The sequence below is a fragment of the Ursus maritimus genome, unplaced genomic scaffold (assembly GCF_017311325.1).
Source record: "Ursus maritimus isolate PB19 unplaced genomic scaffold, ASM1731132v1 scaffold_30, whole genome shotgun sequence".
Lineage (NCBI taxonomy): Eukaryota > Metazoa > Chordata > Mammalia > Carnivora > Ursidae > Ursus > Ursus maritimus.
This window is the reverse complement of record NW_024425564.1, coordinates 34,618,377-34,641,190: the sequence shown is the minus strand read 5'-3', so window position 1 is coordinate 34,641,190 and position 22,814 is coordinate 34,618,377. Positions and strand designations below refer to the sequence as shown.

Here is a 22,814-nt window from a genome sequence, read left to right as displayed (position 1 = left end):
AGACTAAGGATTCAGGAAATAGCTATTGATTTGTGAGAGAGAGAGGGAAAGAAAAGGCCGAGGAAGGAAGCAACTTGGGGAGAAACTTTTGCTAATGGTTCTTTTTTTTTTTTTAAAACAATTGCAAATATTTATACACCCACATAGGAGCACCCAAATATAAAAAACAGTTAATACCAAACATAAAGGAACTAATTGATAATAATAGGGGACTGTAACACTCCATTTACATGAAAGGACAGATCATCTAAACAGAAAATCAACAAAGAAACAATGGCTTTGGGTTTTTTTGTTGTTGCTCTTTTATAGTTGTTTTTTCTTTTTAATTCAATTAGCTAACATACAGTACATCATACTATATGATATAGTTTCAGATGTAGAGATCAATAATTCATCAGTTGTTTATAACACCCAGTGCTCCTCACATCATGTCTTTAATGCCCATCACCCAATTACCCCATATCCCCACCCACCTCATCTCCACCAACCCCCAGTTTGCTTCTTATAACTTTCATGGTTTGCCTCTCTATTACTTCCCATTCAGTTTTCCCTCACTTCCCCTATGATCCTCTGCACTGTTTCTTTTTTTTTTAAGGGGTATTTTTTAAAAAAAATTTTTATTATGTTATGCTACTCACCATACAGTACATCCTTTGTTTTTTATGTAATGTTCCATGATTCATTATTTGCGTATAACACCCAGTGCACCATGCAATACGTGCCCTCCTTACTACCCATCACTGGCCTATCCCAATCCCCCACCCCCTCCCCTCTGAAGCCCTCAGTTTGTTTCCCAGAATCCATAGTCTCTCATAGTTCATTCCCCCTTCTGTTTATCCCCCCTTTCTTCTTCCCTACCTTCTCCTACCTATCTTCCTATTTCTTATGTTCCATAAATGAGTGAAACCATATGATAGTTGTCTTTCTCTGCTGGGCTTATTTCACTTAGCATTATCTCCTCCAGTCCCGTCCATGTTGCTGCAAATGTTGTGAAATCATTCTTTTTGATGGCTGAGTAATAATCCATTGTATATATGGACCACATCTTCTTAATCCAGTCATCTGTTGAAGGGCATCTCGGCTCCTTCCACGATATAGCTATTGTGGACAATGCTGCTATGAACATTGGGGTGCATATGGCCCTTCTCTTCACTACGTCTGTATCTTTGGGGTAAATACCCAGTAGTGCAATGGCTGGGTCATAGGGTAGCTCAATTTTTAACTTTTTAAGGGACCTCCACACTGTTTTCCAGAGTGGCTGTAACAACCTGCATTCCCACCAACAATGTAGGAGGGATCCCCTTTCTCCACATCCTCTCCAACATTTGTTGTTTCTTGCCTTGTCAATTTTTGCCATTCTAACTGGCATAAGGTGGTATCTCAGTGTGGTTTTGATTTGAATTTCCCTGATGGCTAATTATTTTGAGCATTTTTTCATGTGTCTGTTAGCCATTTGTATGTCTTCATTGGAAAAGTGTCTGTTCATATCTTCTGCCCATTTTTTGATTTGATTATTTGTTTCTCGTGTATTGAGTTTGAGAAATTCTTTGTAGATCTTGGATACCAGTCTTTTATCTGTAGTGTCATTTACAAATATATTCTCCCATTCCATGGGCTGCCTCTTAGTTTTTTTGACTGTTTCCTTGGCTGTGCAGAAACGTTTTATCTTGATGAAGTCCCACAAGTTCATTTTATCTTTTGTTTCTCTTGCCTTTGGAGATGTATCATGAAAAAAGTTGCTGTGGCCAATGTCAAAGAGGTTACAGCCTATGCTGTCCTCTAGGATTCTGATGGATTCCTGTCTCACATCAAGGTCTTTCATCCATTTGGAGTTTATTTTTGTGTATGGTGTGAGAGAGTGGTCAAGTTTCATTCTTTTGGCATGTAGCTGTCCAATTTCCCCAGCACCATTTATTGAAGAGACTGTCTTTTTCCACTGGATGTTTTTTCCTGTTTTGTCAAAGATTAGTTGCCCAAAGAGCCGAGGGTCCATTTCTGGGTTCTCTATTCTGTTCCATTGGTCTGTGTGTCTGTTTTTGTGCCAGTACCATGCTGTCTTTGTGATCACAGCTTTGTAGTATAGCTCGAAATCCGGCAACATGATCCCCCCAGCTTTGTTTTTCCTTTTCAACAGTTCCTTGGAGATCGGGGCCTTTTCTGGTTCCACACAAATTTAAGGGCTGTTTGTTCCAGTTCTTTGAAAAATGTCGTTGGTATTTTGATCGGGATGGCATTGAAAGTGTAGATTGCTCTGGGTAGCATGGACATTTTAACTATGTTTATTCTTCCTATCCATGAGCATGGAATCTTTTTCCATCTTTTTGTGTCTTCTTCAATGTCTTTCAAGAGTGATTTGTAGTTTCTGGAATATAGATCCTTTACGCTCTCGTTAATTCCAAGGTAAAGTATGGTTTTTGGTGCTATTGTGAATGGGATGGATTCCCTAATTTCTCTTTCTTCAGTCTCATTGTTCGTATAGAAATGCAACTGATTTCTGAGCATTGATTTTGTATCCCGCCATGTTACTGAATTGCTCTATAACTTCTAGTAGTTTGGGGGTGGAGTCTTTGGGTTTTCCATATAGAGTATCATGTTGTTCGAGAGAGACAGTTTGACTTCTTTTTGCTGATTTGGATACCTTTTATCCCTTTTTGTTGTCTGATTGCTATTGCAAGGACTTCTAGTACTGTGTTGAATAATAATGGCGAGAGTGGGCATCCTTGTCATGCCCTGATCTTGGGGTAAAGCTGAAGCCTCCATTGAGAATGATATTTGCTGTAGGCTTTTCATAGATGGTTTTTATGAAATTGAGGAATGTACCCTCTATCCCTACACTCTGAAGGGTTTTTTTTAATGTTTTTTTTATTATATTATGTTAGTCACCATACAGTACATCCCTGGTTTCTGATGTAAAGTTCTATGATTAATTAGTTGCGTATAACAACCAGTGCACCATGCAATATGTGCCCTCCTTACTACCCATCACCAGCCTATCCCATTCCCCCATCCCCCTCCCCTCTGAAGCCCTCAGTTTGTTTCTCAGAGTCCGTAGTCTCTCATGCTTCATTCCCCCTTCTGATTACCCCCCCTTTCTTTATCCCTTTCTTCCCCTACCGATCTTCCTAGTTCTTATGTTCCATAGATGAGAGAAATCATATGATAGTTGTCTTTCTCTGCTTGACTTATTTCACTTAGCATTATCTCCTCCAGTCCCGTCCATGTTGCAGCAAATGTTGAGAAATCGTTCTTTCTGATAGCTGAGTAATATTCCATCTGAAGGGTTTTAATCAGGAAAGGATGCTGTATTTTGTCAAATGCTTTTTCTGCATCAATTGAGAGGATCATATGGTTCTTGATTCTTTTCTTGTTGATATGATCTATAACACTGATCGATTTTGACTGTTGAAGCACTTTTCATCCCAGGGATGAATCCCACTTGTTAATGGTTCTTATTTCCCTCATCTTTGAAAATGCATTCCACCAGGAGCAAAGTTTAAAACATTCTCACTCCCAGATTACCCCACCGAGGCAAGAGTTAGTATCCAGGGCATGGCTCAATCTGGGCTGCCATGAGCAAAGGCATGAGAGTGGGTGGGGCTGACACACGGCTGTCAGGCTTTAGTGCAAAAGGGATTTTCGGTGAAGGCAGGCAGAGCTATGAAGGAAATACTAAGCGTCATGCCCAGGGATTGGGCAGAAACCAGGAAAGAATCTGAGGAGAAGAACTGGCAAGGGAGATCCTCACTGAGAGAGAAAGTTGTACCACAGAAGATTCCAGAAGGATGCCAGAGGTAGAGCCTTTATAGGGTGGCCACAGATGAGCCCTAAGTAGAAAGAGAACGATGAAAGAAGCCAAACGAAATTGGACGCCAACCTGCTATTTTATTTACTTTTCAAAACCTCCATGGACAAGAAATCAGAAATTATGAGGGAAACATAATATCAGAAAAGCATCAGAGAGATGCATAGGGATGGGTCACAAAAGACAGCTGAAAGTCCTGACAGAAAACTGGGGGATGTGCAGATTGTATTTTGATCAAAGTGACAAAGCTGGACAGGACCTGAAGTAAATGTAGAACTGTAGTAGTTCTGAAGCCGCCGCACTGGAGATCAAAGGTTCTGAATGATTTAGAAGAGAGGAGTAGCTTAGCCAAATGCTCTGATGACATTTCACATTTTCCACCTGATGCTTCTAACTATTCTATGTAAGTCTAATCTCAAATCAGTGACCCATTTAAGCTGTCTAACAAATGAACACTTTCAGAATTCCACACCTGGTAATTTTCTGCCTTTCTTATTTCAGTGAAGTAATGGTGAGAGATTTATGTATTTGAGTCCCTACCAGCACTTAGGTTTTTTGATCGTAGTGTTATAAACCATATGGGTGGTTAGGTAGATCACAATCCCCAGTTGAGCGTTAGTTATCGCTGTGGCTGATAGATGACTAGTTTACCCACCAGCTGTAGGGGAAGTCAGGAGGTAGACAAGAAACTTCCCGTGAAAAGACTAGCTTTTTAAAATTCGCAGTGACCTTGCCTGTTAGTAGGTGTAGTTCAAGAGTAACTTCCTGCAACCTGTGAGATGAGCAACCTTCCCTTTGGGCATTGGGTGGAACTGGGCTGAAAGTAAAGATAAAGAAACCAGAAATCTCCACCCCATGTATCTACCTTGTTGGGTTATATTCAAGATGAAGTTAGTGGCTTTCAATCTTGACTGTACGCTAGACTCACTCGGCTTTTATGAACTCTGATACCCAGACCAGGCCCCCAGAACCATCAAATCAAAATCTCTTAGGACGGGACCCGGCCTCAGCATTTTATTATTTGCTTTTAGTTCTACAGGTCGCTGTGGTGTGCAGCCAAGGTGAGAACAACTGGGATTAAATGAAACAATGCTGGTGCCTGGCATTCTTTGGGTGCCCAAGGAACACGAGCATTCTCTTTGAATCATTTCCTGCTCCCCCAGCCTCCCCTTTTCTGAACTTGCACAAAATAGTGCTGTCTCTGGCTTGGCCATTCAACGTGTAGCACAGATGACTTGGCCTCAGAGTTGGAGAATTTGTTTATCTCTCGGGTTGAAAAAAGAACTCCCTTCTATTTTCACTTTGAATGTACCCATCTCCTCACTTGTTTCCTGTTTTTATCTTCCTTCCAGTATTACTTAATTTCTTGCATCCAGAATCTGTGGATTTAGGAAGAATTCTGACTTCTGTGTCCCTAGTGACTGAATTTACTAAACCTTCTTGAGCACTTTAGAAAGTCAGGGTGGATCTAAAGTTTAAGGAATAGAGAGGGTTCCTAAAAATAGAACACAATTCATCCGTTTCAGTTAAAAATGCCTTCATGTTTTCCAAGCATTTTTCAACTCTTAAGCATTTTTAATAAGCTCACTTATGAGTCTTGTTGAAAAATAAATAAAATACATTTGTTTTCACATAGGAAGAGATCTTTTCCATCTTAGTTGGTATTGTTGAAGGAGAGAAAAAGGAGCCCAAAACTTGGCAAAGGACTACGCTATTAGTGACATATTGGTCACAGATGTGCTGTGGTAGGACTACATTTTCTTTCCAATTAGTATACCCACAAACCAATCTGAAAGCCCAGATAACCTCTTTACCAAAGGGAAGGCTGAAAAATAATGATATTTGCAAAATCTTTATTTTTAAGGTATTCTAGATGTGTTTTTATAAATAGACAAGTGACACACGTCCCTTGGTTATTTATACTTTTAAAAGAGAAGTAATGCTAGATGATGCCAGCCTTCACTTATCATCATTTTCAAATGCATTAAGCAAGTGCAGATACACCGAGGTACTTTTGGCAATACTAGTGAATTATAAGATTTTCTTTTCCAACAATTCTTAAGAAAATCAAGGAGGCAAAACTCGAGAGTCAGAAGTAATTTTATTGCTTGAATCGGTGGGCCTTTGAAGCAGAGTATAAGGAGTTCACATTGTATTCAGTTGCAGAAAGTCCTAAAAGGACTCCAAGGAGAGTATTGACAAACCAACTCTGGAAACAGGATTAAGATTCGTTTGGGGAGGAAATGATGTTGGCATCCCATGAAGGCAGTTGTAATACATGAACATAATTCCAGACCTAAAGCTTTTGTTGGTAAGGATGTAATGGAGGGAAAATGTATGTTGTAAAAAAAAAAAAGGATCAAGAAACACATTATACATTTGATGGACATAAAAATAATAATGACAAACTAAAACTTTATTATAAGACTTCTTGAGAATTTTAAAATTCATCTTGATAAGAAAGCTAGACAAGGTAATAACTCCTGAGGGATGATAGATACTTCAATTTCTAGCATGTTTAAATTGATGAGCTAACCAGTTTGAAAGTCATGTAAATTGAAAGTGATATGAAATTGAACAAAAGGGAAAATTAGAAGAATAAGAATTAGTGCATTACCTATGTAAGAAACTGAATTATGACAGAGAAAAAAATGTAGCCAACTTTCTTGATACATAGGTAGAAGGTTATCTATTTGCATTTTTAATTCAGCAAGAATAGTATGATTTAATGATCCGATGATTCAAAGACAGATGGCCTTGAATTAGAGCTTGGATATATTTTTCAGCCCCCAAACTATTTATCGTACTGTCAAGTGAATGTCAGTATTTGATGTCAGTCCAGTACTTTTGGTGTCTTGTGTATTGTTTGATTTTATAAGTTCAAGATGTAGTACTATACAGCTTTTTAAAAATAAACCTGTTAGAAAACTTCAAGTTCTTTTCATTCTCAAAGTACCTTGTTTTGTTGCTTCTCATTTTCCTAGGAAAGTGACAATATTTGAGGACCCGGATCAGAACATTCACCTGAAAAATCTGTCTCTCCATCAGGCAGCCACAGAGGAAGAAGCTCTGAATCTGCTTTTCTTAGGAGACACCAACAGAATGATTGCAGAGGTAATAAACTTTTCTCTGCAAGCTGTTTTTCCATATTATAACATCTAATAGAATTTTAGGGACAGCACAAACTTAAAAACAATCTCATCCAAATCTCATTTTACAGATAAGAAAACCTAGATTCAGAAAATTGAGACTTTCCCAAGGTCATTCAACTTAGTTAATGAGTGTGGACTGAAATCTAGACTCTTAACTTCTATATTTTCAATTTTATACAAATTAGTTTGCAGATAAGTTTTTTAATCATAGGAATTGTTGCATAATTTTTGAAATTTAAAAATGCACAGTTCATTATTCCTAACCTCAGATCAGCCAAATATTGGCGATGTTTACATATCCATATATTTTCCTGTATTCAGGAATTAATATTTATATGGCATTTAGAACAATACATGGAACATGAGAAGTGCTGTATGTAGTTGCAGCTGTTGTTGCGATCTGCAAATACTGCTATGGAGTGTAGTGGAAAGCCGCAGCGCAATATTTGGGATATATTTATACTAAAACTTACTTACTGTTAATCTAACATTTGAACCTAACTGGGTGCCTGTATTTCACCTGGAAACCCTAGACAGGAGCCAGGATCGACTAAACTTGGTCAGAGGCCCTGACCCCAATTAGTTACTGACTGACATGGAGAGTCACAAAGCTCTTACCCAGTGACATTGAAGTAAAGGAATGGGTGTGGGGTGGGTGGGAACAGTTCCCCAGATGAATAGCTTACTACTGTTACTGGCACTTCCTTTTTGTTTTTGTTTTTTTAAATTGAAGTATAGTTAACATTTGATGTTATATTAGTTTCAGGAGTACAACATCGTGATTTGACAAGTCTATATGTTATTCAGTGCTTGCCACAATGAGTGTGGTCACTCTTGGCACCATGTGATGTTACTACTGTATTACTGACTATATTCCTATGCTGCACTTTTCATCTCTTATTTATTTTATAACTGGAAGTTTGTACCCTTAACTCCCATTACTGAATTTGCCCATCCTCATCTACCTCCCCTCTGGCAACCACCAGTTTGTTCTTTGTATTTAAGTGTCTGTTTGGTTTTATTTGTTCATTTGGTTTTTTGATTCCACATCTAAGTGAGATCACATAGGATTTGTCTTTCTCTAACTTATTTTAATTAGCATGATGCCCTCTAGGTCTATCCATGTTGTTGCAAGTGGCAAGATCTCATTCTTTTAATGGCTGAGTAATATTCCATTGATTCTATATACCACATCTTCTTTATCCATTCATCTATTGATAAATACTTGGGTTGCTTCCATATCTTGGCTATTGTAAATAATGCCTAATAAACATAGGGATGCCTAAATCTTTTCATAGTATTTCTGTAGTTCTTGGGTAAATACTCAGTAGTAGAATTACTGGATCATATGGTAGTTCTAGTTTTAATTTTTAAGGAAACTCCATATTGTTTTCCACAGTGGTTGCATGAGTATGTATTCCCACCAACAGTGCAAGGGTTCCCTTTTCTTCACATCCTTGCCAATACTTGTTATTTCTTGTCTTTTTGATATTAGCCATTCTGACAGGTGGGAGGTGCTATCTCATTGTAGTTTTGATTTGGATTTCCCTGATGCTAAGTGATGATGAACATCTTTTCATGTGTCTGTTGGCCATCTGTATGTCTTTGGAGAAATGTCTGTTCATGCTTTCTGCCCATTTTCTAATTAGGTTATTTGTTTTTTGGGTGTTGAGCTTTTATCAGTTCTTTATGTATTTGGATATTAACGTTTTATCAGATTTATCATTTGCAAATATCTTCTCCCATTCACTAGGTTGCCTTTTTGTTTTGTTGATGGTTTCTTTTGTCTGCAAAAGCTTTTGTTTTGGTGTAGTCCCAATAGTTTATTTTGCTTTTGTTTCTCTTGCCTAAGGAGACATATCCATAAATATGTTGCTAAGGGCAATGTCCAAGAGATTACTGCCTATGTTTCCTTTTAGAGTTTTTATGGTTTCAGGTCTCACATTTAGGTCTGTAATCCATTTTGAGTTTATTTTTGTGTATGGTGTAAGAAAGTGTCTAATTTCATTCTTTTGCATGTAGCCATCCACTTTTCCCAGCACCATTTATTGAAGAGACTGTCTTTTCCCCATTGTATATTCCTGGCACTTTCCTTTTTAAAGCATGCTTCCTGAGTTCTGTGTTTTACTTTGTCTCTGATAGCAAGCCGTGGTGAGGATAGTAAGCTGGGAGGATAAGAAGTCTGAGAAAATCTCTATCAAATGACTTTTTCTTCCTGTCCATTTCTACTCGAGAATGTACTTACTGCCTTAGATATAAGATACTAATAAATGGAAACCAATTCACAGATAGTGAAAGGGTGATGCTGACATTGGTTATTCATGTGTCCTTAGTTTTGCTGTTTTTTTTTCCTTTTTTTGCAGTTCTGCATGAATGCTTTTCAATAGACTATCGTATATAGGTTGAGCTTATTCCTACATTTAATATGGTTTAAGAACTGGAATTATTATTTTCATTTAAAGAATGTTTTGTGTATTTTTTTTTTAATTTCCAAATACCTTGTTTTGCTTTCCAATGTTTTGGTTTGTGTGTTGCTTCAGCAGAATTGCCCATGTGATTATCCACCGTGCTCTTATTTGTCATGATAATTGAAGCTTAAGAAATAAAAATGGATTCAGAATTAGGGAGTATAACGACAAAAGATTTAGAATGTCATTAAAAATCCTGAGTCTCCATGCACAAGTTTTAATAAAGGCAAACCTAGAGATACAGGATATAACTGAGTCCTGGCCATCCACGGAATATGAAGAAAAGTAAATTCTAATAATGCTTTAGAAAGCAAGTAGAGACTGGTATCCAAGATCACAAAAACTTGTTAAACTCAATACACAAGAAACAAATAAATCATAAAATGGGCAGACGATATGAACAGACGCACTTTTCCAATGAAGAACATACAAATGGCTAACAGACACATGAAAATGTTCAAAATCAGTAGCCATCAGGGAAATTCAAATCAAAACCACAGAATACCACCTACGCTAGTTAGAATGGCAAAAATAGACAAGGCAAGAAACAACAATTGTTGGAGAGGATGTGGAGAAAGGGATCCCTCACATTGTTGGTGGGAATGCAAGTTGGTACAGCCACTCTGGAAAATAGTGTGGAGGTCCCTTAAAAAGTTAAATGAGCTACCCTATGATCCAGCAATTGATCTACTGGGTATTTCAAAGATACAGACATAGTGGAGAAGGGCATATGCCCCAATGTTCATAGCAGCATTGTCCATCAATAGCTAAATCATGGAAAGAGCCAAGATGCCCTTCAACAGATGACTGGATTAAGGTTGTGGTCCATATAGACAGTGGAATATTACTCAGCTATCAGAAAGAACGAGTTCTCAACATTTGCTGCAACATGGACAGCACTGGAGGAGATAATGCTAAGTGAAATAAGTCAAGCAGAGAAAGACAATTATCATATGGTTTCTCCTCATCATGGGAACATAAGAACTAGGAAGATCGGTAGGAAAGAAAGAAAGGGATAAAGGAAGGGGAGTAATCAGAAGGGGGAATGAAGTTGAGAGGACTATGGACTCTTAGAAACAAACTGAGAGCTTCAGAGGGGAGGGGAGTGGAGAATAGGATAGGCTGAGTGATGGGTATTAAGGGAGGAACACGTTGCATGGTGCACTGGGTGTTCTACGCAACTTGAATCATCGAACTTTACATCAGATGGGCATTGTACATGCACTGTGTGTAAATAATAAATAAGAAAATATAATAAAAAGGGAAGAAAACAAATAGAGAACGCTGTCCCGCCATGATGCTAACTCTTCCTCCAGAGTGACTCCATCCCTACAGAAACCAAGGCCTTCCCTCACAATTATGTTCTCTCATCTTGAATGGGTTACGGAGGGAGGGCTCCTGGCCTGGTTCACCATGAGCTCTATTAGCTTAAAAGCTTCTATTTGATATTTCAAAGTTATGCATTAACTTTACGCTGAAGGCATATTTTCAGGCTATTATTTTCTAAAGTTTTGTCGACTTAAACTTCTTTGCTACTGAGTATCTGTCATGTTCTACCACCTTACAGAATTCCAACAGTCTTTTCCTATTACTGCTGGAGTATCTAATAATAATAGTATCATAAATAGCTAAAACCTGACAAAGTTCAATCATAATAACGCTGGTTGTGCATTATTTATTTATTTATTTATTTATTTTTTTATGTAAAGCTCTGATTCTTTTAAACCAAGTCCGATAGGTTTTAGATGTTTCTTTGCTTGGTTATTTTTTTAATCTTTTTTTTTTTTTAATGTAACTGATTTCTTTAAACCAAGTCTGATAGGTTTTAGATGTTTCTCTGCTTGCTTTTTATTTTTCTTTGGTAGTGATAGCTACCATGTTATATTGAGAATCTGCTCAAATAGACTTGACATTGTCATGTTGGACACTTCCTGTGTGTATATATTATTTTTGGTTCTTATTTTATAGATCTGGACGAGGCTCAAAGGAATTAAACTACTTCTGCCCAAGGTCACACAACTAACTAACAAGTGGCAGGGCCATGTTCAGCTCTCGTCTGACTGATTCAGAAGCTTGTGCTCTTTATTACATCTCACAAGTACAATATCCAGTTATGCATTACATCAGCTTTTCAAGGGAGGACATATTTCTGAGTTAGTTTAAAAGTATAGCAAGTATTTAAGCAGTTCAGTCTCTCTCCTGAGTTCATTGAAAGCAAAAACACAAAAATATAAAGGAAGACTAACTTTCAACTCTTGGAAACATTTTATTATATGGAGCCTCTAAAAAAGTATGTTTAGATTACAACCTAGCTGTCAGAATATAATTTGTGCAAGAAACGAGCTTACCAGGATAAAAGAACACACTAATCATTTTTTTTAAAAATGAAGTTCCAATTTCCCATTTACACAGGAAACATCCAGAAGTGCCATGGTGACCAGAAAACATTTGCAAACAGAGCCTGAATCTGTGGGGACAGAGTGGAGTGCTCTTTCCTTCAGTGTTCTCTATCCAAAGCCAGCATTCTAGAAAAGTAATTAAGGGTAGCTTCATCGCCTGAATTTATTCAGAACTCTTAAATAATTTTGTAATCCTACTAATGTTCGAGATAAAACCTCATCGCCTTAGGGTAGGTTTTTTAAAACAGTTGAAACTTGCTGTGCCAAAAGAGGATAAATTGTCAAAGCTGAACTTGTGTGTGACCCAGTGTCAAAGCCCACCAGTAGCAAGTATGACTTGATACTTTTCTATCTTCCTCTGAAATATTTCTATCAATTAATCCAATCAAATTGATCAAGACATGCTGCATTTGATTGTTTTTTTTAATTTGTTTTTATTATGATATGTTAGTCACCATTCAGTACATCATTAGCTTTTGACGTAGTGTCTCCATGATTCATTGTTTCGATAATACCCAGTGCTTCATGCAATACATGCCCTCCTTAATACCCTTCACCGAGCATTTTGCTTGCTAAACCCTGCAAGGGTCCTATTGCTGGGACCTTTAGCTCAGCCCCACCATGGTCTAGGAGCATTCTGTGCCCAAGTGTGGCCTGAGGGTAACTGCACTAGAATACCCTGTAGTAATCAAGAGACCTTTCTGGATCCCATTTCTGATCCAAGAAATGGATTCAGGATCCTGATGGTGGAGCCCAGGAATATGCATTTTAGCATTTATTTTATTTCTTTTGCTAGAACATGTACAAAACTGTATTTTAAAAATTACATTTGTCCCCCTGACTGGATTAAGCTCTTTCAGGGCCAGGATCTTTATATATTTACTCGTCTTCTTTGGGTCTCTAGTACCTCGAGCAGTGCATGGCCTACAGTAAGGGCTTCTACAAAAATGCTTAATGAATACAAAACCTGCAAATCTAAAATTTTTAATTTAATTTAATTTACTCCAGTGTAGTTAACATAGAGTGTTACATTTAGTTTTAGGTATACAATATAGTGATTCACACTTCCATACATCACCCGATGTGATCATCCTTAATTCCCATCATCTATTTCATCCTAACCCCACCTCCCTCCCCTCTGGTAAGCTATAAGTTTGTTTCTATAGTTGAGTCTGTTTTTGGTTTCTCTCTCTCTTTCTCCTTTGCTCATTTGTTTTGTTTCTTAAATTCCATATATGAGTGAAATCATATGATTGTTGTCTTTCTGTGACTTATTTCACTCAGCATTATACTCAGTTCACTTCATGTTGTTGCAAATGGCATTTCCATTCTTTTTTATGGCTGAGTAATATCCATTGTTTTTACTTATACTACCTCTTCATCCATTCATCATAAATCACTGGACACAGGGCTGCCTCCCAATGTGACTATTGGCACGTAACGCTACTATTACATAGGGGTGCAGTATCCCTTGAATTAGTGTTTTTCTGTTCTTTGGGTAAATACCAATATTGCAATTACTGGATTATATGGTAATTCTATTTTTAACTTTTTGAGGAACCTCACTGTTTTCCACAGTGGCTGCACCAGTTTGCATTCCCACCAACAGTACTCTGAGCGTTCCTTTCTCCACATCCTCACCAACACTTGTTGTTTCTTGTGTTGTTGATTTTGGGGCATTCTGACGGGTGGGAAGTGATATCTCACTGTAGTTTTGATTTGGATTTCCCTGATGGTAAGTCTGATGAACACCTTTTCATGTGTCTGTTAGTTATCTGTATGTCTTCTTTGGAGAAATGTCTGTTCACGCTCTCCTGCCCATTTTTAATTGGGTATTTGTTTTTCTTGGAGGTTGTGTCAGTTGTTTATCTACTTTGGATACTAACCTCTACTAGATATGATTTGCTATCTTGCACATTTTAAATGTGCTGTAGGCGAAACCTGGGGGCAGTTTGGGTTTACCATTAAGAAGCTGGTTGCAACCCACTCTCAGATAAGTCTGTGGGCAAGTCCATATTCTACACCCTTCTAAACCAAAAATTTGGAAGTTTTGCTAATTTGGTGGCAAAAAAAAAAAATCTTGTTTTAATTTATTTACCATTTGCATTTCTGGCTTAGTTTATGTGTTCTAATTGTTTTTCTCTCTTGGAGTATTAGGGTAGGTCTTGTTGATTTGTTGACTTCATGAGGCCTGGGACTTGGTCTTGTTCACATGCATCATACCTAGAAACAAAACCTGACATATAGTAGGTCTCAGTAAATAAACTTATATTTATTATTATTTTATAATAACTTTTATTATAATTATATTACTTGAGCACCTACCATATTCATTGACAGAATGAACATAAAGATATGAGCTTTTGCCTTTTGTTATATTCAGCATATTTTTGCAAATTTTATAAATTTACTTTTGTTTTCTTTTTTTTGCAACAACTAAGTGGGTCTTTTTATTTTATGGTTTCTGCTTGGATACTATGTTAGACATCAAGTCAATATTGATGAAAATTCTACTCATATAGACTGTTATTATTTTGAATTTGAATTTGATGCCGAAGTATTGCGTTGCAGCTGGACATGAAGGGAAGATCACCATCAGGATGGAGTGATCTTGAGAGATTTCTGAGCACATGGGGATTTTACCCGAATCTTGAAAAAGTATCCTGAATTAATAAAATCAGGTTGTTATTTGAATCCCCACTAGAAGTAGCTTTCATTGGTAACTGAGTGCTATTAAGTATCTCATTTTTAAGGGTTGTAATGTTGCTCAGAGTGAATCATTAGACTAATACTAGCCTCTTTTACAAGCCAGTTTGGAGAAGAGAATAGTAGTATCTGGGTGTCTTCTACCAACACTCATAGTAGTGTCTGTTATGGGTTAAATTGCTGAAATCCTAACCCTAAGTACCTCAGAATGTGACCTGGCTTGAGAGGTGGGTCTTTATAGAGGTCATCAAGTTGAAATGAGGTCATTAGGGTGAGCTCTAATCCTATATAACTGGTGTCCTTATAAAATGGGGAAATTTGGAAGCAGGCCATATAGAGGGAGAATGCTGTGTGAACACAAAACTCTCATTTATAAGCAGGAGAGAGGCCTGGAATAGATCCTTCCTCACAGGACATCAGAGGGAAGAACCAACCCTGCACCACCTCTGTCTTGGACTCTCTAACCTTAAGAACCATGAGAGATAAATTTCTGTTGTTTAAGCCCCCAGTTTGTTATACTTTTGTTATGACAGCCCTGGAAAACTATCGAAAGTGTCAGATAACCTAGAATCTCTTACTTGTATGACTGATACCTGGTGTATCTTGACCTTGATGAATTCAGGAGGAATAATACACTATATCTAGTTATACAGCATTGGCTATGAAACTTCTCGAAGGGGATCATTGAGAAAAAGAACACTTTGTGCCAACATTGGGAAAGTCCAGGGTCCCATTGGTAGAGTCATTTGCTTCTTTCCCTTCCTAGGTGAGCCATCAGGTAAATCTCCTTTCCAGGTCAGATGTTGATGTCCACTCTTGTCTTCCTTCACCATCACTGTGCATTTTGCCTGCAGGTGAAGTACCACCCGAGCTTGGAGATGACCTCTTTTCCACTCCTGGAACTCCACCTTGACGGGTATATGTCCTTGGCAAGATCAGTGACCCGATGTTGAACCCCAGTTTCTAACGTTGCAATGGGCACAATGATGCCTACTTTCTAGGATTATAGTAAAATTAAATTGAATGAACATTTCGGAGGACCTTTAACATTTTCAGCTAACAATTATTTAAAGGTAAGGCTGTCGTCCTGTTCAACTCTGTTCCTCTCAGCACCTGGCAACTATTGGTCAGTCAGTAATTAATTATTTGGTTGCATTGATGGGAGAGGAAGATTTGGTGATTTTAGGAGAGAAGACACAACGTCTCAGTACCCAGAATCCAAAGTGGTTTTACTGTACAACGTGCCTGTTGGCGCAAGCTACAGACGATCCCAGACAATCCTGACTTTTAAAGATTCGTGATACTCCAGACCTTTTGGAAGAGATTACTTTCCAAATAATCAGCCTATCAACAATGTTTATGAGATTTTAGAAATTATTCTACCAGGAGCTGTTAGTAGTCTTTCTGCCCAATTCTTTGTTTGAAATAAAAAGATAGATTTATCTGAGTTGCAAATCTGATATTTTTGTAATTTCTCAGACTTGCACATTATCAAACTTGTGGAGGACTGTTGGATCCTGTGGAAGTGCAGAGCCAGCTGTGAGACAGGGCGTGAGTGGAATTGATAGGCAACAGCATGGGGGAACATGTGATCTAATGAACATGAGGACAGCACAGGAAAGAAGAGCAGTTTTAGCTGTGTGATTGTGTTTGTTAACAACCCTCTAAGCCTTGCTCTGTATGGTGTGTGGAAACAAGAAGATGGTTGCAGTTAGCTTTCCAGGATCCTATTTGCAAGACCATTAGAAGGACATTACTAAAACATCCCCACACATTTTTGTTTGAAAGATATATTAATTGTGTATAATTAGCAAGTTTATTCCAAGATTTGTGAGCCTGGGAAGAGCAAAAAACACAGCATGCAAAATACATTTTGGCCCTGCTCTTATTACAAGACTAGCACTTTATTAGTAGGTCTGCATAGGCAGGTAGAAGCCTCAGCAGATGTGCTAACAATTCTGAACTCTTGTCTTGTCCACTGAAGGAAGGAAACTTCAATTTGGAGCACTTACTAGATGTCAGGCATTCTTTCTCTTTCTGCATGTTTTGTACATGAGATATATAATTCTATAAAAATAGTGATTCTGTGTTATAACATAGTTTGCATTTGCCTCCTCATCTAACCTGATTAGTAGTGTTACATGAACTGTGAGTTTTGAGATCTAAAACATATTTATTTAAAATAAATGAGTCGTCTGTACAGCCTATTAGAAATAATAATGATAGAGAGATGAGATAATAATAATGATAGGAAGTATAATTTTGACTGTAAAAGTTAGCTCCAGAGTTTCTACTAGATCTTTCAAGATTTCTCATTTTATGATTAAACAAAGGAGAAGAAAGTAATTTTTACCCTACTCCCTGTTACTGAAATTTCCCAACAACAGCAGAAAAGATAAAAACAGAGGGTACAAAAGCCATCTTCAGTGAAACAAAAGTAGCCATAACCTCAAACTATGAGAAAAACTGCCAAATATTATGAAATTTGAATGGTGGTGAGGAGGTGTGAGAGCCAGCACATTTATCCTCAGCCTCAGGCAGGATACAGTTTCCCCTTAAAGAAAGGGTCACAATTCTCAAACGAATACAATCTTTGAGTTTACAGTGATGAGATCTAAGAATCACAGGGCAAGTATGCGGGAGGGGCCAGCGTTAGGATAGATATTCATTCTACACTGTTGAAAGGTGGATCCAAAGAAGAAACCTGAGAGACAGGTCATTTTTATGGTCAGTGGTCTTGGCTCATAGCCAGAAGATGGTGTTTGTGTGGGGTTCAGGGAGGTGACTTAAGGGGGTTGTACTATCCCAGGCCTCTTTGGGCAAAAATTGAGGGGAAGTTATGTTCCTCGGATCCGAACATAACCGATATAAAGTCAAAATGTTCAGGGCACAAATGTAATGAATGTTCCCTCGCCCATCCCCTAGACTATGGTTTAGGGAAAAGTTGGATGTGTTCAGAGGTAAAATTATCAGAAAGCAGAAACAGGTGAAGAGGGGCACCTGGGTGGCTCAGTTGTTAGCTTCTGCCTTCGGCTCGGGACCCCCTGCTCCAGCAGGGAGCCTGCCTTCTTCTCTCCCACTGCTTGTGTTCTACTCAGCTCTGTCAAATAAATAGATAAAATCTTAAAAAAAAAAAAAGAAAAAGAAAAAAGCTGAAGACTTATCCATGTATATGGAATAGGGCGGGGATGGCTAAGGAACATCTATTTGAAGGCTGATTACATCAGGGCAGACGAAGTATATACTGCAGGTACCCAGTACCTCTGGGTAATCTGTGTTTCCAAAAAAAAAAAAAAAAGCTCCAGAATAAAGAAGGGATTCATAAGAGAAGATGAAAAGCCAACTGGAGAACTTGGAGAAGAAATGACAGAGAACAAGAAAGCCACTGTAAAGATGAAAGAGCCATTAGGAGGCAAAAGAGGAGGGAGGAAGAAGAGGAAGAGGAAGCTAGAGGAGGGAGAGGAAGAAAGAGAGGAAGAAACAAGGAGGAGAATAATAAGGATACGAAAATAAGCAGAGAAGGTGCACCCTAGAAAGAGATCAGCAAGCGCTGGGCTACTGCTCTCCGAGGCAGATGTCAGCCAGCCCGAGGCACTGGCAGGAGATGGGAGGGCATGAACAAGGCAGAAGCCAGAGGATCTTTCCTCCCCTGAGCTTCACCAGTTGGATGCCAGCAAAAGTCTTGGGAAGATGCCTTTAGGACTCAGCATCTCGTGGTACAGGGGAAAATAGAGGAAGAGGGAAGGAATGGATCAGAGGGCAAGAGGTCAGGATTAGGCCTGAGATAAAAGTAGTTTCATGAAGCGACATAATAACCTGATAGATGCTTTTTTTTTGCTTATCTTACAAATCAGGAATACACATGGGAACTGGCAGGAAATCCATTTCGGCTGTAGTTTTAAAAAGAACTACCTGCATTTCTGCTGATAGATTTTTTATTTTTTGGCTGGCCAACTTTTTTATCTATTTCTTATATTGGTTCAAGCTTGGAGGGAGGAGACAGGGGTCTTATCAACCACCAGAAACCTTCAGCAAGCAATTTGATCATGTTTCGGTATGCCATTTGGAGTCTTGCAGTCATAATAGCAAGAGATCTTACGGGCCATGGAGAAAGCTGTGGAATCTCAAAATGTGGAAAAAATATTGACTATAAAAGAAGTGAAGTAATTGTATCTAAGAGTAGCCTTCTGTCTGCTTCTAGAGTTCTTCCAGCAGCTGAGTGACACTGTCCTCAAATTCATGTCTGTCACTGATCTTGATGTCTGACCTCAAGGTCGCAGTGAGAGTTATATACATCTAATGCCGTTAGGTAAACTCTTTTATAAGAATAAAGAATACGAATGTATACCTGAGTCCTGCTTGGTGTGTTATTGGTACTGATCTTGCTGTCTGTACAAGGATAGCAAAGGGCTATTTCAGCTTACCTATGATCTCAAGCTGTATAGTGTGTTATGGAATAGGTTTTCCTAAAAATAAAATCCACTGAATTAGCTCAAGTCTTGAGATTGACTTTTGGCCTACATAATATTGTTATGTGTACACTCCGGAAATTGTTAAGCCAGACTGAATTTTAAAGGAAAGAAAGAAAAAGACAAATTCAATTTAGAAGGTGCAAAACGTACTAGACAATAGGATGAGTTACTGATTGCCATCAAGAATAAATTTATGATCTTCTTGCAGTCAAGTAAAAAGAAAGGGAGGACAGGGGAACATTTGAGGTATTATGTTTCCCACATTGTTCAGAGGAAGCAAACCTTCACTCTGGTGATGATGTGATGGTATCTCGCTTTCAAGACATGGGGTAAAATTCCTTCTCAGTTTGTGTATGTGCCAATTTTTAGCATACTTATACGTATATAAATTGCTTGACTTTCATTTGTCAAATCCTGAAGAAATGACCCATTAGAGAGGCAATCTTCTAAATTCTGACATCAACAAAAAGAAGAGCTCTCCTAATTCTGACATTTAGTTTTCCTAAAAATAATCACCTAATAATAGATCTTGGAGAATTTGAAAGTTAAAAAAATCCATCAAATTGATCCCAGACTTGTTTTAAGGAGGATATATAATAAAATATAATAGTCTATTTTATCAGACAAATAAATCCACTTGCTAGAATATTCTTATTATATGTTTCAGGTTGCTCCAAAGTTTGCTTTAAATTTTAAAACAAAATTGGCTATCTATCTACCTTTTCTTTTACAAAACTATTTTGACAGTATGCTGGGCCTAGAAATCTGGCAACTAGAGAAAGTGATAAAGACTACTTTTCTAAAAGCTAGGGATCTTATAAAGAGAAAACTCAGAAGAACAAGCAGTTTAAGATCATTAATTCCAACTGAAGTTTCTCTAATTGGGGATATTTTGCTGCTAGGCACTGACATTCTAAACCAGCCTCAGGAGGGATCAAGGCAGGTGTTTAGAGCGCCATGTGCTATATATATCACTAGGTTTGGCCAGACCTCACTTCAGTCTGAGTTAGTGTACATCAAGTGTGTAGTGGGCCTCCCTAATCCGACCATTTGCTAAGTGGGAAGAATTAGATAAGGAATCAAAAACCAATGGTGGGTGAGGTGGGAACTCTTAGTTAGGGGAGTGTTTTAACTGAAAGGCTGAGGTAGCCTAGAAAACACAGAGAAGTTAGTATTTTCAGTCTTTAATTCAGATAGACTATATGAGCAGAGGAACAAATCAGTTAGGCGTCTGGCTAGAAAGTGTTATCAAACAAGGAGAATTGGAGTGGAAACCTGAATTCTGGATTCTGCACGAAGCTTTTTGCCCTTAGTTGGTTTGCTTTAAAAAAAAATCTCAAGTGTATACATTATATACTCTGTTCGGATCTAAGAGATTTTCTTCACCTGACCTATATTCTCTTATAGTGAAATTCTTGTTGAGATATTTCACTCCAAAATAGAGGAGTGAGTGAAAAAAAAAAAAGAATTTGGTACATGGGAATGGAATATGAGCTTATAAGAAATAAAGAAGTATTATTCAAAGGAGCCTAGAAATAATGTCAATATGTAATTTTGAAGAGATTATTTGAATCACTGTAGACTATAATATCTATAATCACTTTCATTGATGGAAGACATAATATTAACTAAGAAAAAATTTTTTTACCAAAAGCATAAATGAGGATATTATATAAACACAAAACAGTATTGTTCTTATCAGTTCTTGGTTCCTTAAAATGAAAGTTCAACCTTGAAAATGGCCCCACACGCAAACATACACACATAACACACCACACACACACACACACACTACACACACACACACACACACACCCTATCGTAGAAATGAATGGAAAAAAATGTAAAAATTTTAATTCACAGGGAAACTCTTGTTGATCTGCCAAAAGATATGTGTAAACAATGACAAAGAATATATAATGAAATCATAGATCATCAGGAGTTGGTCACATCTGCAGAATCCAAAAGGTAAAGGAGGGGTGCCTGGGTGGCTCAGTCAGTTGAGCATCTGACTCTTGGTTTCAGCTCAGGTCATGATCTCAGGGTCCTGGACCAAGCCCCGCATAGGGCTCTGCACTCAGTGGGGAGTCTGCTTCAGATCTCTCCCTCTCCCTCTGCCTCTACCCCTCTCACACTCTCTCTCTCCTAAAATAAATAAATAAGTCTTTTTTTTAAAAAGATGAATGAACAGCCTTTTGAAAATGTTCATCAATATTGCCTGATTCTTGTCGCTTCTATCATTTCTTTTAAAAAATTTCTTCAGCCTACCAATGTCTCCTGCTTTGTAGAAAATGATTCTGTTCATGAAATTTGAAATTTTGTACTTATGAAATAGTGGTAGCCCAGCCCCGAGCCAGTAGATGGGTTGGAGGGCAGGAGAGGGAATTTTAGTCTTCACTGTGGGAATGTGATGTTTTCTTGATTGATGCTATATTATGTAAAATGATCTCCAAAAGCTGCTTCTCTTTTTTAGAGGGAGAGATATTTATTTATTTGAGAGAGCAAGAGAGAGAAAGCATGCACCGAACAGGTGGAAGTGGCAGAGGAGAGGGAAAAGCAGGCTCTCGCTGAGCAGGGAAAGTCCAGCTGGGAGCCCATGTGGAGCTAGATCCCAGGACCCTGAGATCATGACCTGAGCTGAAGGCAGATACTTAACTAACTGAGCTAATGTTCTCGCAAAAAGCAGTTTCAAGTACCACTCCTCAGCCACATTGCTGCTCCAAGCCCTGTATAGACAGTTTGAGTCACCATTGTCTGACAGGGTCACTTTGAGTCACTTTTCATACTGTGCACTCCTCTTTATACCACGCAAAGTGGGCTGGCCACCAAACAGCGTCATAGAGCACACCATCACCCCTCACTGCCCACTGTACAAATTATTCATGTGTTGTCATAATTTTTAAAATGGTGAACACTTAAAAATCCATTCGAACAATCCATCCTTTGGATTTTTCCAAAGTTTGGATATTAATGATCTTCTACTATATGCACAAATGTTGAATGTCCCCTTTAGAACATGATGGCTAATGCCAATTGTGAATATCCTAGGAATTCATGAACATGAATCTCGAGTAGGCTTATTTGGGAAGAGGAAAAGGGCATACTTTTCCAGTAACAAATGCTAGGTAATACTTGACTAACAAGAGGACACATTCTAGGTAAGAGGAAAGGCAGTTGAAGATACAGAGGGTAAGGTGGGAGAGCTCTGAATCAGGCACAAAAAAATTATGGAAGTGCAAGATAGGTTTGAGTTGGTCTTACTTTTTCAAATAATTCTAATTTTTAGGCTTAAATGAGTTATATTCCATGGACTTAAAGAGTTTGGGGCGGAGGGAAGAGTTTTCAGATGTGGTCTCCAAATGATACGGAGATTTTAGAAATTATGGAGCATGCCATAGAGATTCCAGAAATCTAGAAATGAATAAGGTCAACAATTACACAAGTATTTTGAACACATGTTATGTTATGCTATGCTAGGTTACAATGATGAATAAGATACAGTCCCAGCCTGGAAGGAGCTCAGAATCTGGGTGGGAGGAGGAAGGAAGTAGAGCACCTTTTGTTAGAGGAGGTAACCCTTCAGATGGCCCTTATTATGATGAATCTATAAGGGACCTAGTGAGCCTGGGTTTTAGGCATTTGCCCCTTAAAAGAAAGTCATCTATTTTCAGTTTACAAAAAGGAAAACATATTTGGAAAATAGTAAATATTTTTGATACCAAGCCCTAAGACAAGAATCGATCAAGGGATTCTTAAATAACTGTCAGTAAGCAATTAGGAAAAAGTCAACATTGATTCGCCCTAAACTAATTCCA

The 22,814-nt window shown here is 38.1% G+C and overlaps 1 protein-coding gene across 1 annotated transcript in view; it reads left to right on the top strand.

The window, feature by feature from the left end:
• Positions 1–22,814, top strand: part of KIF6 (kinesin family member 6) — a 463,572-nt gene that overhangs the window by 113,640 nt on the left and 327,118 nt on the right. The window contains exon 6 of the mRNA XM_040645113.1: positions 6,787–6,916. Coding sequence (XP_040501047.1) covers positions 6,787–6,916 — 130 coding nt within the window. The remainder of the gene's footprint in view (positions 1–6,786; positions 6,917–22,814) is intronic.